Source organism: Ascidia mentula, chromosome 3 (assembly GCF_947561715.1).
Source record: "Ascidia mentula chromosome 3, kaAscMent1.1, whole genome shotgun sequence".
NCBI lineage: Eukaryota > Metazoa > Chordata > Ascidiacea > Phlebobranchia > Ascidiidae > Ascidia > Ascidia mentula.
In genome coordinates, this window is record NC_138568.1 from 10,377,349 (window position 1) to 10,395,191 (window position 17,843).

Sequence of the window (17,843 nt, forward strand, 5' to 3'; positions counted from 1 at the left end):
TAATTTGAGAATATTTTGCGTTTTGATGATTTCCATATTAACACACAAACATACACGCCTTTTCATGATTTTTACTGTTTTGTATATCAACAGACCGTATAGCCTTAATGTAAATGTTTTTCGCGTTGTTTGATGTCAAAAGTTGCGTTCCTTTGCTCAGTGACATTACATGACGTAAATTCTGTATCTCAGAAACGAGTCGCCGTATCAATCTACTTTTTTCGCCAAAAATGTTTTAAAATTAGGAGCAACTCTTAGTTTAATTATGAGTATATTTTATTTTCCCGTGTCACATGCACTGTAAGAGCTGCACAAATTTTGAATTGAGTGCTGATCGAAAAATGGCTTCGACACAGATGACCAGCAGACCATAACCGGCGCTTATTCAAATTTGACGTCATTGTTTCTTTCAAGACCGTATTTGCAAAACTTAAAAGTGAGATCAGGAATATGTTAAGTGGGCTACAGTACGCTGCCACTGGACAGCTGTGAGTTTCGTAAACTGTTGTTTTTCTATATCGACACTTGTTTATTTTGATATAAGTGTTTTAATAATTTAAACTAAATTTTTAGGTGATACGATCATGATTTTACTCTCGTGAGAGTACAGTAGCGGAGTAGCCTACCTTATAAGTAGAAGTTCCGGACAGGAATGTCTGTGTTATCTGTGTTGTACTTAGTGCTACTTTCTCGTGATTACGTTGTTTGTTGTGTTTTGTAACTTAGCTTCTTGATTAAAAACTTCCTATTAATAGTTACAAACACACTTAAGTAATTATCTGGAGAATTGCGAGTTACACAGCAGCCAACAATGGTGGTGGAGGAATACAGTGCAATTGCTTCTCACTACCGCCTTAAAGAAACCATCGGCTCAGGTGGATTTGCCAAAGTCAAACGGGCAGTTCACCTACCCACTGGCGAAACAGTGGCCATTAAGATTATGGACAAAGTGGCTTTGGGGGTAATTTAATTAGCCTAGCATTTACCCTAGCAGTTCTTTAAGACTTACTGTTTATCTTTTAGGCTGATTTACCAAGAATAAAAACTGAAATTCAAGCCATGAAAAATTTGCACCATCATCATATTTGTCGTCTGTATCAAGTTGTTGAAACATCTCGGAAAATTTTTATGGTGCTTGAGGTGAGGGTCTAGTTTAAAGTTTTAAATACAAGTTGATGCATTACTGCTTTGTTAATTAGTATTGCTCTGGAGGAGAACTGTTTGACTACATTGTTCAAAAAGACAGACTAAGTGATTCGGAGTCTCGGACATTTTTCCGCCAAATAGTTTCTGCCGTTTGCTACATGCACAGCCTTGGATATGCTCACAGAGATCTTAAACCAGTAAGTTAATAATTTTTAAATCCTTTTTTAATGTATTAAATAACTATGAGTTTCTGTGTTTTTTAAAGGAAAACCTTCTAATTGACGAAGATCAAAATCTAAAGTTAATTGACTTTGGTTTGTGTGCAAAACCTCGTGGAGGAATGGAAGATCATTTGTACACATGCTGTGGAAGTCCAGCTTATGCTGCCCCTGAGCTCATTGCTGGAAAGTAAATATTCATTTAGTCCTGTATTGACAGTAGCATGTGTAAAAACCCCATCCCATGCACAATGTTTACTGTTTAATTTCAGCCATCCCATAAGCATTGATAATGCTGGTTTTACAATCTTCAAAGTAAGTTTTCCTGAATCCCTGTCACTCTAATAAATCATTGGGTTTACGCATCATTTAAAGTAGTACATGTGAGTTGTGAAACAATATATAGTTATAAGATGAAAGCCAAAGCTAAAATGCTGTTATACATTAGTAATAGTAAACGTTTCGAACACTAACTGTGTTCATCGACTCATTATAGTACTGATGATGAAGGCAGTTAGTGTTCGAAACGTTTACTATTACTAATGTATAACAGCATTTTAGCTTTGGCTTTCATCTTCAAAGTTATAAACTCCAAATATTTTGCACCCAAATATATAGTTATTTTAAGCAATTTTGAAATTTTGAAATTTTTAACTTCTACATAGTGTGATTGCTTTTTTGCAGATCATACATAGGAAGTGAAGCTGACATTTGGAGTATGGGTGTTCTACTGTATGCCCTCCTAAATGGCTTTCTACCCTTTGATGATGACAATATTGGTGCCCTGTACCGTAAAATCAAGGTATTTAATGAAATATATTTGCATGCCATTTTTCTGCCCACGTATCAATCGAGAAAATTTTTTTTTGTTTTGTTGAATAATGTTGCTGGGTCATATTCGTAAAACCTGATTTTATTTCGCTGTAACACAATGCTTCTCATACACTCCTAATTTTTTTGCTAATTCTGTTATTTTGTCTAAATTCTTGTCCACTTAAGTGCTTGTGTGCCAACTGAAAGGCATTCAAAGAGCAAATAGTTAAAAGTCATGAACATACGTTTGCAGTCAGGCAAGTATGAAACCCCTGCCTGGTTGTCAAAAGAGAGTGCAGCACTTCTCAAACAGCTACTTCAGGTGGATCCAAAGCATAGAATCACTGTTGAAAAATTACTCTCCCATCCTTGGATAATAGAAGAATTTGGTGTGCCTGTTGAATGGCACTCAAAATACCAGGTATTTATCATTCAACTCAACTATTTAGTATTTAGCAAATTGTAGTGTGCAGAGTTTTAAGAAAATATATTTTTGTCGATGCAATAACAAATAAATAAAGACGCAAGTGTTTTTGGTTTTGTTTTTAAAAGACCACAGTTCTTGATGAAGATGTGATAACAGAACTTAGTGTTCACCAAAAAGTCTCCAGAGAGACTATGAGAGCCGAGCTAAGCAAGGTATGATGTCATTCACATTGAAATTATGCTTTGATCTACTTATATGTATATTTTTAGTCTTTGTCTGTTGTATAAGTAATTTTTTTCACATGATGTAAAAACTCCCAATCCTAAGTAAAATTGCATGCATGACATATCTGTATTAATAGCCTACTTACAAATTCCTTAATCATGATTTTTGATGTGGGCATTTACATTGCTATATATAAATTCAATGACTTAATCATTAAAATCTGTTGGGGGGTGGGATTATTTTTGGGGCTATTCTGTAAATTACAAAAATGAATTGACACATTTATAGACTCAGATTACCATAATTACTATATCCCTTAGCTATACTACCACAGGCCACAGCTTGTTTGATTAATTAATGTACAAGGGATAGATTTGCTTTGCAATCATAAATTTATGTTTCGAAAACATCCTGAAAACTTTAGAAAAAAAACTGTGAGAAGTACATTTTGTGACATCCTGATTTCTTCCAGGAAATTGCTGTTATTTTGTTACACAGTATTTGGATTTGTTCCATTTTGTGGAATATTTCCTTCTAAATATGCTGAGTTTGGATGTTTTTTATGTAATTTTAAAGCAAATTGAACTAGTAATCAGCATAGTTTTACCTGCAACAATGATATTGTTTGCAGTGGAAGTACGACTTTCTTACTGCTGCATACTTTTTGCTGCTAAAGAAGAAAACCAGTGGTAGAGCTGTTCGCTTACAAATGACACTTTCGTCAATGCCACAAGCAGTTGTTCCAGCTACAAGGTTTGTTAGTGCATGCCCACATATTTTGATGCAGTGTAGAATCCCTATAATCTCATTACATAACAAGAACAAGGAGTTTTGCATACAATGACAACTACCAATATAAAATACGTTGGCGTTTCCTGAAAATGAAAATTTCACTTTGTTGTGCGTGGTGCATGTAGTGTCATAAAAATAACCGGCTGTGCACTGTGCAGTTTGTACATATGTCAAAACACTCGACTATATACTGGCTAGCCGGAGAGCATATTTACGCACGACTTACGTCATAAGGATACGTCACTGTATGAATGGTGAGACGGGCTTCCGCAGTAAGAGCTGTTGGCTGGATGAGTTGTGTCAAAAAGCGGCGTTGGTTTGTGTCTAAGTTGAATGTAACCTAGACAGTAAAACGCACACTTGAATATTTGCATAATGTAACCCCGTGGCTAGATTCTTTTTGAAACATGTTTGCAGTAGCACGTTTTCAATGTAACCACCGAAAAGTGTAACACTAAGTACGTGGCTCTGCAGTCTTCACCAACAAAGCATTTTTCTATAAGGCGACTCAAAACTTTGTTGCGCCTTCTTGTCTACTGGTTTTTTTCTTTACTACATTGACAAGAACTTTGCTTCTTGCAAAAAAGCACAAAAACGTCTGTTTTTCTTTAAAGAATCGCCGATCAAGTTAAAGCAAGAACTCCCAGACCCAAGAAAACTCGACAACCACTTGCTTCCAACTACAGAGAGAATGTTGCTAAAGTAAATTGAGTTTTATTTCAACATATTGGCTTGAATTGTGAATAGTATTAGGCTTTCTTTTGAAGGAACTGAAAACGCCCAAAATAATCATAGTTGTGCGATCCTAACTTAAATTAAGTGAAAATTTTACTGTTGAATGTTTTTGACCTTCAAGAGATTTAATTTATCATCGCTCCACACCAATTAATGTAAAATAAAATTATCTAAAAAAAATATTACTCCGTGACCATGATGTTTGTTAATTTGACTTAATAGCGAAACTACGTTCAAAATAATGAGAATATGCTTCCTCTTGTAAGTTTGTTGTGAAGCTGCCCTGATTAGAAAAAACGTATGTTGGGGTTTTTACATGTGTTTAAAAACTAATCAAATGACCCAACCCCAAAGTATTCTTAGTTAAACACAGTTAAAACTGATTGGTTACGCATATCAACATTACGATGACGTAACGTTTATAACTCGTACATAATGTTTGCAGTCACTTTATGATGCACCTCCGTCAGAGCCGATGACGCGTAAGAGTTATTACCGACGTGACAGTGATGATGGATCGTTAGATAGCGATATTTGGCCAACCACATTAGACCAGTCCAATAAAATGGAGATGGATCGGATTCCAACACCCACAAGAAGGTAAACATTTTAACAAAATGCCAGATGCAGGTCATATGATTGTATTTTAATGCACTTGCTATACTGTCAACAGTGTTTCCCCATTTTTTGAATGTTTCTCTTTAAACATATAAAATTATTTTGATGTAGGGTCGTGAATGTGATGATGGTATCAAGAGGTCTAGTTACCTTAAAATATGGTTTGATTTTAATCTTCCTAACAATAACATCTGTAAAAAAATAATTCAATGGCTACCTGGTAATCCAATATTTTATACGTGTGCTGCAAAAACGAATAAATCATCCTGCAGTGGTTTGGGATGTAACATTTGCTTGTGTTTAACTTCCTATAGCAATGTTTTAGGTGGTAGGATGAATGCAACTCACACGTCACAAAGTCGTAATGGACGAGTCGGTTCAAATATAAACGTTAATCGATTCACTCACATGACTTTTTAATCAGGATTTTGTCGTTATAAATGACCTGGAATGTCTACTCGTAGCGCTGCTGTGTACATTCCTAGTATTAATTTAACGAATTAAAAGTAGATCTGTTCGTGGTATTTATGCGTCTAATTACGTCAAAAAAAACTCATGTAAAAATTTAACTAACCGGCATATCCGCTGTATATTCTCACAGCCGATTAAAGAGAATATTTTCCAGAAAGGTTAAACCGCTTTGTTCACTTATTGACAATAACAATATTTTGCATAAATAAGTTCAAATCATAAACCAAACATTACATAACATTCCCACCGAAACCACCACTAGAAGGCGTCGTTTGAAATCGGTAATCATCGTCCAAAATCAGGGTGTCGATTTATGCCTTTTTCGCTATTCTAAGTGTTCGACACGGACGGCGTGCATAAATATCAAGTTACCGGTATACAGTACCACGAACAGACCAACGCTATTGTTATCTGCCTAAGTCCATACAAGAATCCTGTAATTGAAATAAGCCTGGTCGTTCTCATGCGTTAGTTACCAGATACGACATTTTTACTATTCGACACGCACGACAATTTTTCTGAAGATGTTCGACACGCAGAAAAAAATCGACGCCCTGTTCACATCTATTAAAAAGCTTTATACTCCATGCTTTATGCTAAAGTTACCTATAAAGAACCTGGTGTTTTATTTAGACGGACCAAATCGGTCGACGACAGTTTGAAGGAAAATCAATTTGTGACCCCCCAACTTCCCAAAAGATGGCAGGATGTTGCAACAGCGATTGCAACTCCCTCAGTTATTGCTAACAAAAAGTAGGCTTTCTCAAAAATTGTTCAATGTTTATTGTCAAAAATGCTGATTTACGAAAACCTTTCTAGGTTTGCAAATCCTAAATTCAGTGACGTCATTGTAAATTTATTTAACCTCCCTTCATAATCACGTGTCTTTTCCAACAATGAGTTTAAGAGTTTCCGTATAATTAGAATTGCGAAATGTGGTTGACGCAAATTGCGCTACACGAAGAGTTCATCGAAACATTGCAATATTAGGATTTGTTATTCAAACATCTTCGACCCCATGTTTGCGATTCCGTTGCAGAACTGCGTTTCGCACAGAGGAACCTTCAACGAGTAAAACGCCAGTAAATGTTGTCATAAAAAGAAGAAAACCACGTCGATCGAAGACACCACCTGTATCTAGTATGAGCCCACCCAAGTGGAAGCCAGGTATGTTGTCCTTTGCTGTTGATTTGTGAATTTTTGCATTTAATATGCAAAATGTGAGTACGTGCATCACTGCTATTAAATGCGACTAGGCACTTTAAATATTAAAATCTAAGGTCCTTATTATAACAACAAACATAATTTTTGCAATTAAAATTTAATTTTTTATATTTGCTTAGAATTTATATGTTTGGATAAAAACTTTATACGTTCCCACGTTTATTTGTTGTTTTTTGTTCCAATCAAATAAAACTAATTGTGTTTCTATGCAGACGAACATCGAAAGTCTTTAAACGCTGAATCTGCACCGTTTGCGGAAACAAATAATCCGCTAAGTCCAGACAGAAAGTAAGTTTGATTGCATAATAAACTTTACATCGATAATATTAAAAAAAGGAAATTAATGCCCAATCCACCTGTTCGTTTCCCATATGGGGATATCTAAAACAAGTCAATAAATTACATATATTCAAAGTATAAGGTTCAGAACAACATGTAATCAATGAAGCTAACTTAATTAATTTCATGAAACAATTACCAACGTGACTTTAATTACAAAACCAATTATTCAACTAAAACCATTATGTTATAATTAGGACAACTGAGGAGCAAATAATGTACACTCTATTATATTTACTCAAACAGGCAACTTGTATTATTTTGTTGGTAGGTGCAAATCTGTGGACGATTCGTTGCACACTGCCCACTTCGAACCTTTAACTCCAACAAAACAGAAGAGGAACAGAATGTTTGGAAGTTTTGAACGAGGTCTCGATAAAATGAAAATGATTCTCACACCTGGACGCAAAAGACTCGGATCTGATGCTGGACCGAGAAAAATGAAGGTTGGAACATTTTTAACTGACTTTTTTCTATTTGTCTACTTTGTTCTGAAATATCCTTTGAACCGTAACAAATAACTTGTAAGTTTGTTTGGCAAAGTGTGAATAACCCAAATTTGCTTTTGCATTTTAAGACTTCATACAACATATCCAACATCTGCAAATGCGACGCGGGATCTTTGCTTGCTGAAATCAAACGTATCGTTCCACTCAAACACATGGAATACGCAGATAATGGGTAAGACGATATGCTTTATTTTCATATTTTATAGTTTTTATATTTTTATTAACAGTATTAGGAAATATTCCGTAACAGTTTAGTTATATAGAGAAAATGTATTAGTTGCTGAATGCGGTTATTCCTGGAGAACTGAAATAAACAATTTGGTTAAAGGACAAATTTACGCCTTGAGGACAATTCTTTTCTGCGATTTTCACCAGATTTTATGATTTATATAATTAAGGTATGTGGTTCGGTGCCAGACGAAAGACGATTTTGGAAAAGTTGTTCTCGATTTTGAACTCGAAGTCTGTCACCTAGTGGCGAAAAATTCGTTTGCCAGCAGCTCATCCGATCTATTCGGAGTGCGTCGCAAGCGTCTGAAGGGAGATGCGTTCGTGTATAAACGTGTGTGCGAGAGCATCCTGCGAGAAGTTGACACAAGTTGTCTGTTGTGAATAACCTCGGTTGGCTTCTTGGCATGGAAAAGAAAGAAAGTTAACGCTTCGTTGTGAAACTTCGTTCAATAGCTCGTTTGTAAAGCGCGTTCCTTGGAGAGCTGCGCTATAGACATCGATGCATTACGTAGGGCGATACCGAATAGAAAAGACTGTTAAATACATGATGTTTGAATTCAAAATTAAATTGCCTGCAATGACAAAAACATGATTTTGGAATATTTTATCATCTTTTGTGCTGTTGTATTTTTGCAAACTTTGCCTGCAAACAAATTTGAGACGTAAAACCTGAATAATTTAATTGTCGGGTTGTATTTTTTTCTTTCGACTTATTTATATTAAAAGCTGCCTGATATATTTTTGACACACTGCCTTTCGCAGTAGCAAAATCGAAATAAACTTACACATGGCGTTGATTTGGGTGCTAATGTGCATAAACGTTTGAGTAGCACAAGTTCTTCAACAACTGCATTTGATAAAGGTACATTTTTCCCCGAGCTGCCGACATTTCTTTTCTATGCACGTGGTTATCTTACGTCTCTCAAACCGCGTGAAGAAGTTGCGTAAGTTGCAATTTACTCTTTATTTGCCGCTTACTTTACAATTGAATTTTTTGATGTCGTGCCACTGATCAACTACTGGAGTTCAAACATTTTTAAATTTGAATATGATTTGCTTATACCGTGGATGATGTCTTTTTAGTTAATATTCGTAAAGAAGATAATTGAAGGATTCTTTGCGTCAATTTCTCTTTTTTGGGAAAAATTAATTTCGTTTGTTTAAATTTCTTTCGCACCAAAAACATTGGTTTCCTGTAGTTCCATAAATTATGCTGGGATAGTCTTGGAAATTTTGTGTTGTAGCTTCAACATTCTTACCGCTGTTTGCTGCATGAATGCATACTGTTATTTTTTCTTCATGCTGTCATTTGCATTTTTGAATAAAATCTTGGCGCTTTATGAAATCGTCACCTTTTTGTCCCCAGTATTGGTTTAAAACAAAATTTATATATTTTTTATATCTTGAATTTCCCAGCAATATGAGCGGGAAAATCGCATTCTGTGAAGAGAAGAGTGAAGTCACGAAATGCAGCTTACGTTGGAAAACCGCATCCTGTTTCAAACAAAATCGATTCGAGGTCCCGGTCGATGTCTTATGAAAACAGGAAGTTTTGGCTGAGTGTTGTTATTATTCCTAAAGTTATGAGGGTATGAGAAGAAAGCGTCGTCTCAATCTCCTGGTTTGCAGAAATAACTATTTTCATGTTTTGCTTTAAAAGTCACGTCTCGACTTTATGTAATGTTTAGCATCTCAGCGATAAGTATAATGTAACTGCTTGAAAAACGTGTACATGAACCAAACCACTCATTTCCCACACAAATTTTCGCGCAACTCTGCTCTAGACATGTTTTATTGCTTACGTCACACTTCGCTCATCACGTGATTCCTCGTTTATCGTCGAAACACGTGACGAACGAAAGTTTCTTAAAAATCTTATGCCGGAGGGTGTGGTAATGAGCAAGGCAGAGATTCGGGATGGGTCCACAGCTGTACTGCCTGCTGCCAAGCAACCGCTGCGTGCAATCGGGGCAGTGTTTGATGACGTAATTGTTCCAGATGCGTTGGATGACGCAATATTTGCAGAATTAATTTCGTTAAGATTGTAAGACACGGTCACGTCCTCCGCAGCAAGATTTCTCCTGAGAACTTCTGCAGTTGCTGACCCTGAAATTTTTATAAAATTTAAATCAAGAGTGTGTTGTAACTACTTTTTTATCATAACTCGGTTATCGGTATAATGTTCACTTTTATTGCAATCCGAAATACACAAAGTCAGATTTTACCGAATTGGCGGACTACCCTCGACCAATCTTCTTCGGTTTTCACAACATCACGGTAAGGTGGTGGGGGTGTTGGAGGCCTTTCATCAATCGATTGTTCGAGTCCTTCACTATCCACTGCAACAAATATCATCCACATTAATCATCGCTCATGTTAACTGCAAAATTAGACACAATGATCAACCTCAAGTTTGCGGACATTAGGAGCTCAGCGGTTAATGGATGTATTGTGGTTAACATACATACGCTGTGCGCAAGCACATGACGTAATCAGAAAACGCAGAAACAATGCAGCATGCTCCTGCGTGAATGTGTCATTGCTTTGCAAAGGTCTTTTCGCGAACTCAGCTATCATACAAATATCAATCATAATGGTTTTATAACTGACATTGGACACAAAAATGATCGATGAAAGTCAGTTTATCCTGGTATTATAAACATCGGTCCAGTAGCAAATTTGCAAAATTATGACAGTGTCATCATTTCTTTTCAATTGTCTTTTTCAGCAAAATATTTTGCTTTTTACCTCCTGTTTCAACGGATATCGTCCCGCAACAGAAACTTCTTCGTTCAGATTCGTCTTCCACATCTAACGCCCTTTCAACCAACAACATTTTTTCAAAAACAAATAATCTTTAAAATTTAATGCTGCCACCTCCTTGTCACTAATCACGCAGATAAATCTTACAACATAATAATCTTAATTTAAGACAAATCTGCACATAACCCATAGTAACAAACACAAACATAAAGCAAAAGAAAGGCAAATACATAAGTTACTTATTTAAAAGCTTGCAAAGGGAAACAATGACCAACATCACTCCAATGCTCATGGTCAGAAAGATTGCAAGGTAAAAGTTAAATGTTTTCCTGTTACTTTCAACTTCCTCATCCCAATTGCTCTCGAGCCGTCCTTCACCTGATAATTTCTGCAAAGAAAATCTTATGTTTTATTTATTATACTAAAATATTTGCTTTGGAGCTGTTAGCCCTGTCACTCGTTTTTGAGGCTTGTGTGTTATCAACATGTTAAAGCAATTTCGTTTGAACAGGATAATTGATGGGCTAAGTTATTTTATGATTTTATTTTACATTTTTTACTACCATTTTTAATATTACGAAAACCCCAATAATACAGTTGTTGCAACAGATTTAATGTTTGTTTTCTTTTATTATCCAGATGAACCCATACTTACAACTTGTTTATACGTTGCCGAAAATCCTCTCCCTGATTTGTTGGCATCCGTGAAAAAGTAAATGAAAAGTGACGCCCCAGACAAAGTGGTGGTTCTTTTTCTGGGTGGATTTGATCCACAGAAAGTTCCCCACACTTTTTGTAGAACCACAGGTGGCTTATGACTTGACTTTGAATTTTTCTCTCTTTTATCTTTCCCGGGTGTGACGTAAAAACGCTCGTAAATATGCACAAAGTCGTACGCGCACACAAATTTTCCTGTCTGGAAGATAAAATTTGCGTTCTGTAATTGTATAAATCATCATAACTTACGATTTTTTGCAAATTTCCGTCAATTAAAATATACACAATTGACATTAAAAATCTATAAAAATAGCTACAGAAATTAAAAGGCTTAAAAACCCTATTTTAGACATTTTCACTTTGCTAACACAGCGGCTGGGAAATTATTACAACCAAGCCACCTGCGTAATAACATTCTAACAATTTATATATCTGCATAGATAGTATACAATTATTCAGGTTCTCAACAGAAAACGAATCTTTGCGAGGAAGGTGTTTGATTCAAACCGTGGTATCAATAATTCCTCCTTCTAAGTTAAAGTCTTCAAACGAAAGTTGAATAAGGTGTCCAAGTTTGGACTGAATTTGCCAAAGGCATGTAATGTTATCGTCATATGACAACGGGTAATTTGGGCTTGCTATGCTGCCGATTTGTTCATCCAACTGGATCTTTCGCTGGCACACTTTGCTTTTTTGGATGGCTAAAAACAAATATTTCTCGATTATGTTGCAATAACTACATTTTTGCTCCAAAAAAACATACCTTGGTGTGTTGAATTATGTATCTTTGATGCATCCCGAAGTGAGTTCAAAATTCGCGCCCCGCTTGCATGACTGCTTAGCAAATAAAGTACACATGTTATTACATAAATTAGGCCCTTCCATTTGCACATTTCCCCGTAATTTTGGAACCAGCTACATACTCGAACTATCAAAATAAAAAATATCCCTATACCACCATTTCCAAACAACTAATAAAAAATAGCAAAGTTTTTGCAGGTTTATACTGCATATCACAGTGACAATAGTGCATTGTTGCATAACAATGCTGTTCAAACAATAGGTTTCTAACCCACCATTACTGTGCATTGCAAGTGCCACAGCGTTTTGTATAAGAGACAGTCCAGAGATGAATGGAGTTTGGACAATGCTTTAGGCTGATCCTAATTGGGGTTTGGGTATGGCACTTCATGTGCTGGTCACATGTAGCTGCTTCTTCACAGCATAGCCAAAAGTCACCATTTCAGTCATGCCAGTCGAAGTCAAAGAACTGGTCGTTTCCGTCTATTCCTTCAAGTGTTTTACCGTCAAACGTGAAGTTCATGATTAGCTTGTCACAGTTTTGTTCCGAAAATGATGTCGATTGCATTCCGAAATGTTTGGATGGGGCGTCTCCGTTTGTACAAATAGCAGACTGTGATGTCAACACCCCAACCCAAAGCTGGTTCCAGTTGGACAGATTATTGGTTAATATACTCCAGCAAAAGTGCCTAACAGCCAATTTTACAGGTAAACATTTTTCAAAAATAGCGAACAACTCTTGACCTTTTTGTAAACGTTTTGTATTTCAGACCATTCTGTAAGCTTGGAGATTTGCAACCCTTCAAATGACTTTCAAAAGTGGTTTTGCGGCAACTTAAATTTATCTGCGACATTTACTTTAAAATCCAATATATCCTCGATATACCTGACAAACAATTTAAATTCTTCTCTTTTCTTAACAAACACGGCGATCACTTCTTGGCAAGTTTTCAAATCAGAAACATTCCAGTCTGGGGAACCACTCGGCAGCCCTGTTTGTAAAAAAGTTCATCGATTCTGCGGCCTACCTGTTCCAGGACTTCGTTCGTACATTGTTTCTTCCCGCCTTGACTTTTCAATTATCGCGTATTTGTCGACTACAACATTACAACAAGTAAGTCAACAGTAAAATTCTGTACATAATGCTTATTTTCCAATATAAATTTGACTTTTTTAAACCACACGTGTTTATGGTTTATTTACCACCTATTATTGAGAATAAGTGTTCTTTTAATATCTCCAAGTCCACTTACTTTTAGCATCTTGAGTACGACATCAAGTCGTGTTACGTCAGCGGGGATATGTTGCTGGTAAGTTGTGCCAAAGGTCACGTTCGCATTGCGGCATCGGATGACACCTACAAACTTATGACATGCATTGGAGGAGGTATTTGGACAAACGCAAAACCTTTGCAGTGCGTGAAAAGAAGTTGTGGTTCACCCAAACGGCACCCAAACACCAAAATTGAGGGTACAGATCAGTATAACCAACAAGGAACTTTTTTTAGCGTTTGTTAGCCATGCAGGGGGTTATGCAGTTATAATCGCTCATAACAATAATAAAACATAGATTATTTCAAACAAATTACCGGATTACGATTTTTCGTAAATGGAATTGTTTTGAAATGATTCAACACTAATTTCGTTGATCATTTTCTTGCAGGTGGTGGCGATTATTCATATGAAGACATACTTCGGATAAAATGCGTCCACCCTTACGTTGGTATCAGCACAGCATGGGTTTGTGGGCCGGATGGCGAATGGATTGGTGAAATTCCGCATTGCAAACGTATGAAATTCATCAACTTTTATATTTTTATTTAATTTAAAAATGTCCTGCACTTTCAGACTTTTGTCATTTTCATCTGACAAACTTAACTGGGCAAATTATTTCGCCTCAGTATCCCCAACCTTACCAAAGCCTATTAAATTGTGAGTGGAGAATATCAGTGGATCCGGGCCTGCGGATTGCTCTTTGGTTTCGTGATTTCTACATAGAGGCGGGTTCGTTACTTATCGGGGAATGCAGACATGATGCGTTGTACATTCAGGTAAAGTCGTAGAAACTTTAAACATAAATATTTCTTGCATAGTTTATTTACAAGTAGTGCGACATAAATAATAAAAATGAAAAGAGCATTGAAAAGTGCTACGTTTCGTTCTCTTTTTGCCAGAAGAGTTCTGTTTGGTTGGCAGTAATTGTTTATCCAACAGACAGACTCGACAGGAATAAAAAAATCTACACAAAGAGGATTGAAAAACAAGTTACGATTGGTTTTAACTTCTCCATTATCTCGTGACTTGTCTCTAATGAATAAGTGTTTTAGCTTATTTGGCATTAAAATAAGCATTTTTGCTTTTTCAATTTACAAAACGAAGTAATCTCATTACCCCAAGTATTGATCGTGAAATGTATACGATAAAACGTACTAAAAAATGTGCTTGACTTGAGTCACGTCCGCATCTTTATTTAGCGTGAATTCTTTTAGGACATTCCGCTTGATGCCACCAAGGGTGTTGAACGCTTTTGCGGATCTTACCACCCTGAACAGTGGTACTCTAAAGCAAACAGAGTGTTGGTTGGTTTTGAATCGGATTACGGTGGGAGGGGAAAAGGATTCAAGATCGACTACACCACGTGGAACGCCAGTGAGTCGGCGGCTTTGTTGTTGTTTTTTTGGCGCAGGTTGTGACTTTGTGTATCCCTTGTAAATCTGTTGACCTAACCAAATCCGCGTTGACGGTTTGATTCCAGCGATCTCGTTTGCTGCAATTCCCGCACACTATGCGTTGATGCAGACTCTGCCATTAAAATATTTTTCATTTCCATCAATTCTCTTTGTAACAGCAGCCTTTTGATTTGAAGCTGTGATGTGCTGCTCAATTGCCGCTGTCTATATTCACACGCACAGTTTCCCACTTATTTATTGAATTGGTGCGGTCAAGTTTGTAAACGTAAGGTAAACACCAAATTTTAGTGATACGGATGATGCCTATGGATGAAATATATATGTATATCAAGAAAAAACCTTCTTAAGAATTCTATACTGGAGTTGTTCTAAAAGTCTGTTACTCAGTCTTTGGTGGCCATAAAGATAACAGAAAATTCCAATGATACCAACTTTCATTTGCTTTTTAACTGGTTAGATTTTTGAAGAAAGTGGTTAAAATTGGCAAATTCCTTGCGCTTTTGACAGGTAAAGTTGAAATTCCAACAAAGCCCTCGAGAGATGGAATTTATCCGGATGAGGACGACGACAGTCAAGTTTACTTCGGTTCCGACCAAGCAAATTTCTATTTTCAGGTCAGAGGAAATTGGTACAAAATTTAAGGGGTCTCCTTTAAAAATAAGGATAAATTTAAAATGGGGAGAGGAAATTTTCTGTTCGTTGCCGCGAAGAAAGATTAAAAGTTTCTCGAAAAAACAGCCATGCAAACCTTTTCTTTAAAATTGTTAATTTGAATAACTCCTCCTAATGTACATAGCATATGTCTTCGTTTGTGTTACGTTCAATAGGTCGCTGTGAGTTCTCTTCCGACGCATCAAATTTCAAAATCTATGAAATCGGTCGCACGGTTTCCACTAATTCAAAGAGATAAACATGCCCTTTGTTTGTAATGCAAATTTGAAAATAATCAAAATGTGACGGTGACTCTGTGGACAACTCTGTCTTGCAATGTATCACACCTTTTACCTTTTTTCAGGCCATTTACGTGACTGTTGTGAGCATAGCTGTGGTTTTTGTGATCATCATAGTTGCAACTCACTTCTACCAAGACATCAAAACCCGCTTACACGTTGAACCGACAGAAGAGGATTTCGCTGATGAACTGGAGAGAAAACGCAAACTTGCTCAACGAAGAATGACGACCGTTTTCGGTGAGCGAAGCATTTTTGTGTAATCCTGTGTACACGCGATAGGTACACGTGGATTAAATTTTGGTGCCTCGAAAGTTTTAAGATTGTTTCGCTAAAATCGATGCCCATTTCCGAAAAAATCTTCAGAGCGTTGGTAGCTTCGGCAACCAAAACTCATTTTCATCATAGTTTTTTGATCTTGTAACAAAAATTACCCGAAAGTTGCAAACGAAGGTGAATAACTTATGTTAATTTTTCGGTGGGAAGATTTTTATCTTAATTATCTTAACTTAATAATCTGTTCTAACAAGGCTTGTTGAATAACAGGCGAAACGTCGGTGAATAAAGTTACGTTTTATCTTTGCCAGAAGAACAGATTATTAAGTTACAATATGCCTGGCAGCAACAAAAACATTATATTAATTATCTTATCTCAAATGTACATAACAAAGAGGATGGGGAAAGAATTTCTGACAGTTTTGTTACAAATTTCTGCAGATCCAATGACAGTAACCCCCTCAGTTTTGATCAACGAAGCTTTACTGCTGGGAGCGAGTTCCAGCTCCAGTAGTTCACGCTCGACCTTGGATGAATTTAAACCACCCGAAGAAGACGTAAATAAATCCAATTTGTTTTCCCAATGCATTTACTACTTAATGTTTATTAATTAACAGTGAACATCGCAGTCGGTTGACAATGGTTCTATTTTATAGTTGGTATGATTTGATAAATGCAGGCACTTGGCTCTTTCTACCATGTTGGCAAATCAAACATTGCAATTTTTTTCAGGAACCACAACAACTGTGGACAGCTGGGGAAATTGAAAGCACTACTGATAACACAGAAGTATACAACCCACCACCACATTTTCCTGCAAATGAAAATATTCCTTCTATTATGACAAAGTCCAAACGACAGTCAGCACCCACCCTACGCTTTGCGAGTCGCCAACCACAGAATAGTAATAAAGTGGAAAATAAAACTGTGCGCATGGCATAAAATATGCCATATGTCGGTTACGATGTTGTCTTTTCAACGTCGCTGTTTCTGTGTGCAACTTACGTTTTTTTGTGTGTATGCGTAGGTGCTCTGTAGTTTTCTTTGGACCTGACAAATACAAAACATCTTAAATTTTGTATGCTACTAACACCATTAAATGTAATTCATTTTTACCCCTTGGATGCATGCTTCTAGATATTGTTTACAAACTCCTGGAAGTGATGAACTTTCTGTTTGTTAACCTCCTGTAAGTAGTTTTGTTTGTGAAAGATAGCTTTGCAGAGCAACAATTGTTTTTCTTTCGGTCTTAAGCGTTAAAACAAAGCATTTTGAGTAGAGAGACCTTGCAGGCTCCCAACTGTCCACGCGTCCAATTAGGACATCCACCCACCTTTTGCATGTAATCTTCGAGCTGATTGATGCACCGTGTCTGACAGGAAGCTGATTTTGTTCTTCAACAAGGTAAGTTTCGGCGGCTGCTGGTTAAATCTTCCAGCATGCTCAGCTAAGCCCACGCATTTTGGCTTGTTTTGCATTCAAGCGCAAGCGAAATTGTGATCATGCTGCATCACCATTTGTTTCAATTTTGGTGCCTCAATGTTAAAACTCCGCTACTGAATACTTTCCTGTCGATAATAATAACGACGATGATGAAAGTAAGCGTGAAATACCTTCCCGTGCCAAATCATGTAGGCAAACAGTAAGGCGAGTTAATCAAATATAAGGTATGACAGCTTTTGTTGTAATGGTAGTGGTTAGGATTGGGACAATAAGCGAATCATATAATTCAACACTAGATGGTGCTAAAGTCACCTTCTTGCCATTGCACCTAACGACGGCGTGAATCGATTTGATTTCTTGACATTACTGCTTTTGTAAATGGCCTGACATGAATCTGAAATAATGCAATAGCCGAAATGGTGCCTGTGTTTGTGTCAATCGCAGTCAGTGTGAGGC

The 17,843-nt window shown here is 36.7% G+C and overlaps 3 protein-coding genes across 3 annotated transcripts; 2 read left to right on the forward strand and 1 right to left on the reverse strand.

Moving 5' to 3' along the window:
• The first annotated feature begins 733 nt into the window (after positions 1 to 733).
• Positions 734 to 9,078, forward strand: LOC145894135 (maternal embryonic leucine zipper kinase-like). Its single transcript, XM_082982608.1, has 16 exons — positions 734 to 961; positions 1,024 to 1,140; positions 1,200 to 1,343; positions 1,412 to 1,554; positions 2,049 to 2,166; positions 2,431 to 2,598; positions 2,730 to 2,816; positions 3,461 to 3,582; positions 4,236 to 4,323; positions 4,802 to 4,956; positions 6,079 to 6,198; positions 6,485 to 6,612; positions 6,882 to 6,957; positions 7,280 to 7,454; positions 7,586 to 7,689; positions 7,916 to 9,078. The coding sequence occupies exons 1-16, from the start codon at positions 812 to 814 to the stop codon at positions 8,127 to 8,129; spliced, it is 2,109 nt and encodes a 702-aa protein (XP_082838734.1). The 5' UTR covers positions 734 to 811; the 3' UTR covers positions 8,130 to 9,078.
• Positions 9,079 to 9,546: 468 nt separating this feature from the next.
• Positions 9,547 to 12,121, reverse strand: LOC145895587 (uncharacterized). The gene is made up of 7 exons (XM_082984388.1): positions 11,992 to 12,121; positions 11,736 to 11,929; positions 11,167 to 11,427; positions 10,751 to 10,899; positions 10,497 to 10,567; positions 9,974 to 10,087; positions 9,547 to 9,854 (listed from the first exon to the last, which is right to left on the reverse strand). Exons 1-7 carry the CDS (start codon positions 12,119 to 12,121, stop codon positions 9,547 to 9,549), a joined length of 1,227 nt encoding a protein of 408 aa, XP_082840514.1.
• A 240-nt stretch (positions 12,122 to 12,361) lies between these two features.
• On the forward strand, positions 12,362 to 16,886 carry LOC145895588 (uncharacterized). Its single transcript, XM_082984389.1, has 10 exons — positions 12,362 to 12,737; positions 12,800 to 13,143; positions 13,289 to 13,499; positions 13,692 to 13,817; positions 13,877 to 14,079; positions 14,518 to 14,677; positions 15,226 to 15,332; positions 15,734 to 15,908; positions 16,386 to 16,501; positions 16,677 to 16,886. The coding sequence occupies exons 1-10, from the start codon at positions 12,362 to 12,364 to the stop codon at positions 16,884 to 16,886; spliced, it is 2,028 nt and encodes a 675-aa protein (XP_082840515.1).
• The last annotated feature ends 957 nt before the right edge of the window (positions 16,887 to 17,843 follow it).

Coding starts and splice junctions, on each gene's coding strand:
- LOC145894135 (XM_082982608.1), top strand. CDS start 812: ATGGTGGTGGAGGAATACAGTGCAATTGCTTCTCACTACCGCCTTAAA. Junction 4,324..4,801: donor ACAGAGAGAATGTTGCTAAA/GTAAATTGAGTT, acceptor TAATGTTTGCAG/TCACTTTATGATGCACCTCC. Junction 6,199..6,484: donor TCAGTTATTGCTAACAAAAA/GTAGGCTTTCTC, acceptor ATTCCGTTGCAG/AACTGCGTTTCGCACAGAGG.
- LOC145895587 (XM_082984388.1), bottom strand. CDS start 12,121: ATGTGCAAATGGAAGGGCCTAATTTATGTAATAACATGTGTACTTTAT. Junction 10,900..11,166: donor CGGCAACGTATAAACAAGTT/GTAAGTATGGGT, acceptor TTTTCTTTGCAG/AAATTATCAGGTGAAGGACG. Junction 10,088..10,496: donor GATATCCGTTGAAACAGGAG/GTAAAAAGCAAA, acceptor TATTTGTTGCAG/TGGATAGTGAAGGACTCGAA.
- LOC145895588 (XM_082984389.1), top strand. CDS start 12,362: ATGGAGTTTGGACAATGCTTTAGGCTGATCCTAATTGGGGTTTGGGTA. Junction 14,080..14,517: donor ATGATGCGTTGTACATTCAG/GTAAAGTCGTAG, acceptor GAATTCTTTTAG/GACATTCCGCTTGATGCCAC. Junction 15,909..16,385: donor AAGAATGACGACCGTTTTCG/GTGAGCGAAGCA, acceptor AAATTTCTGCAG/ATCCAATGACAGTAACCCCC.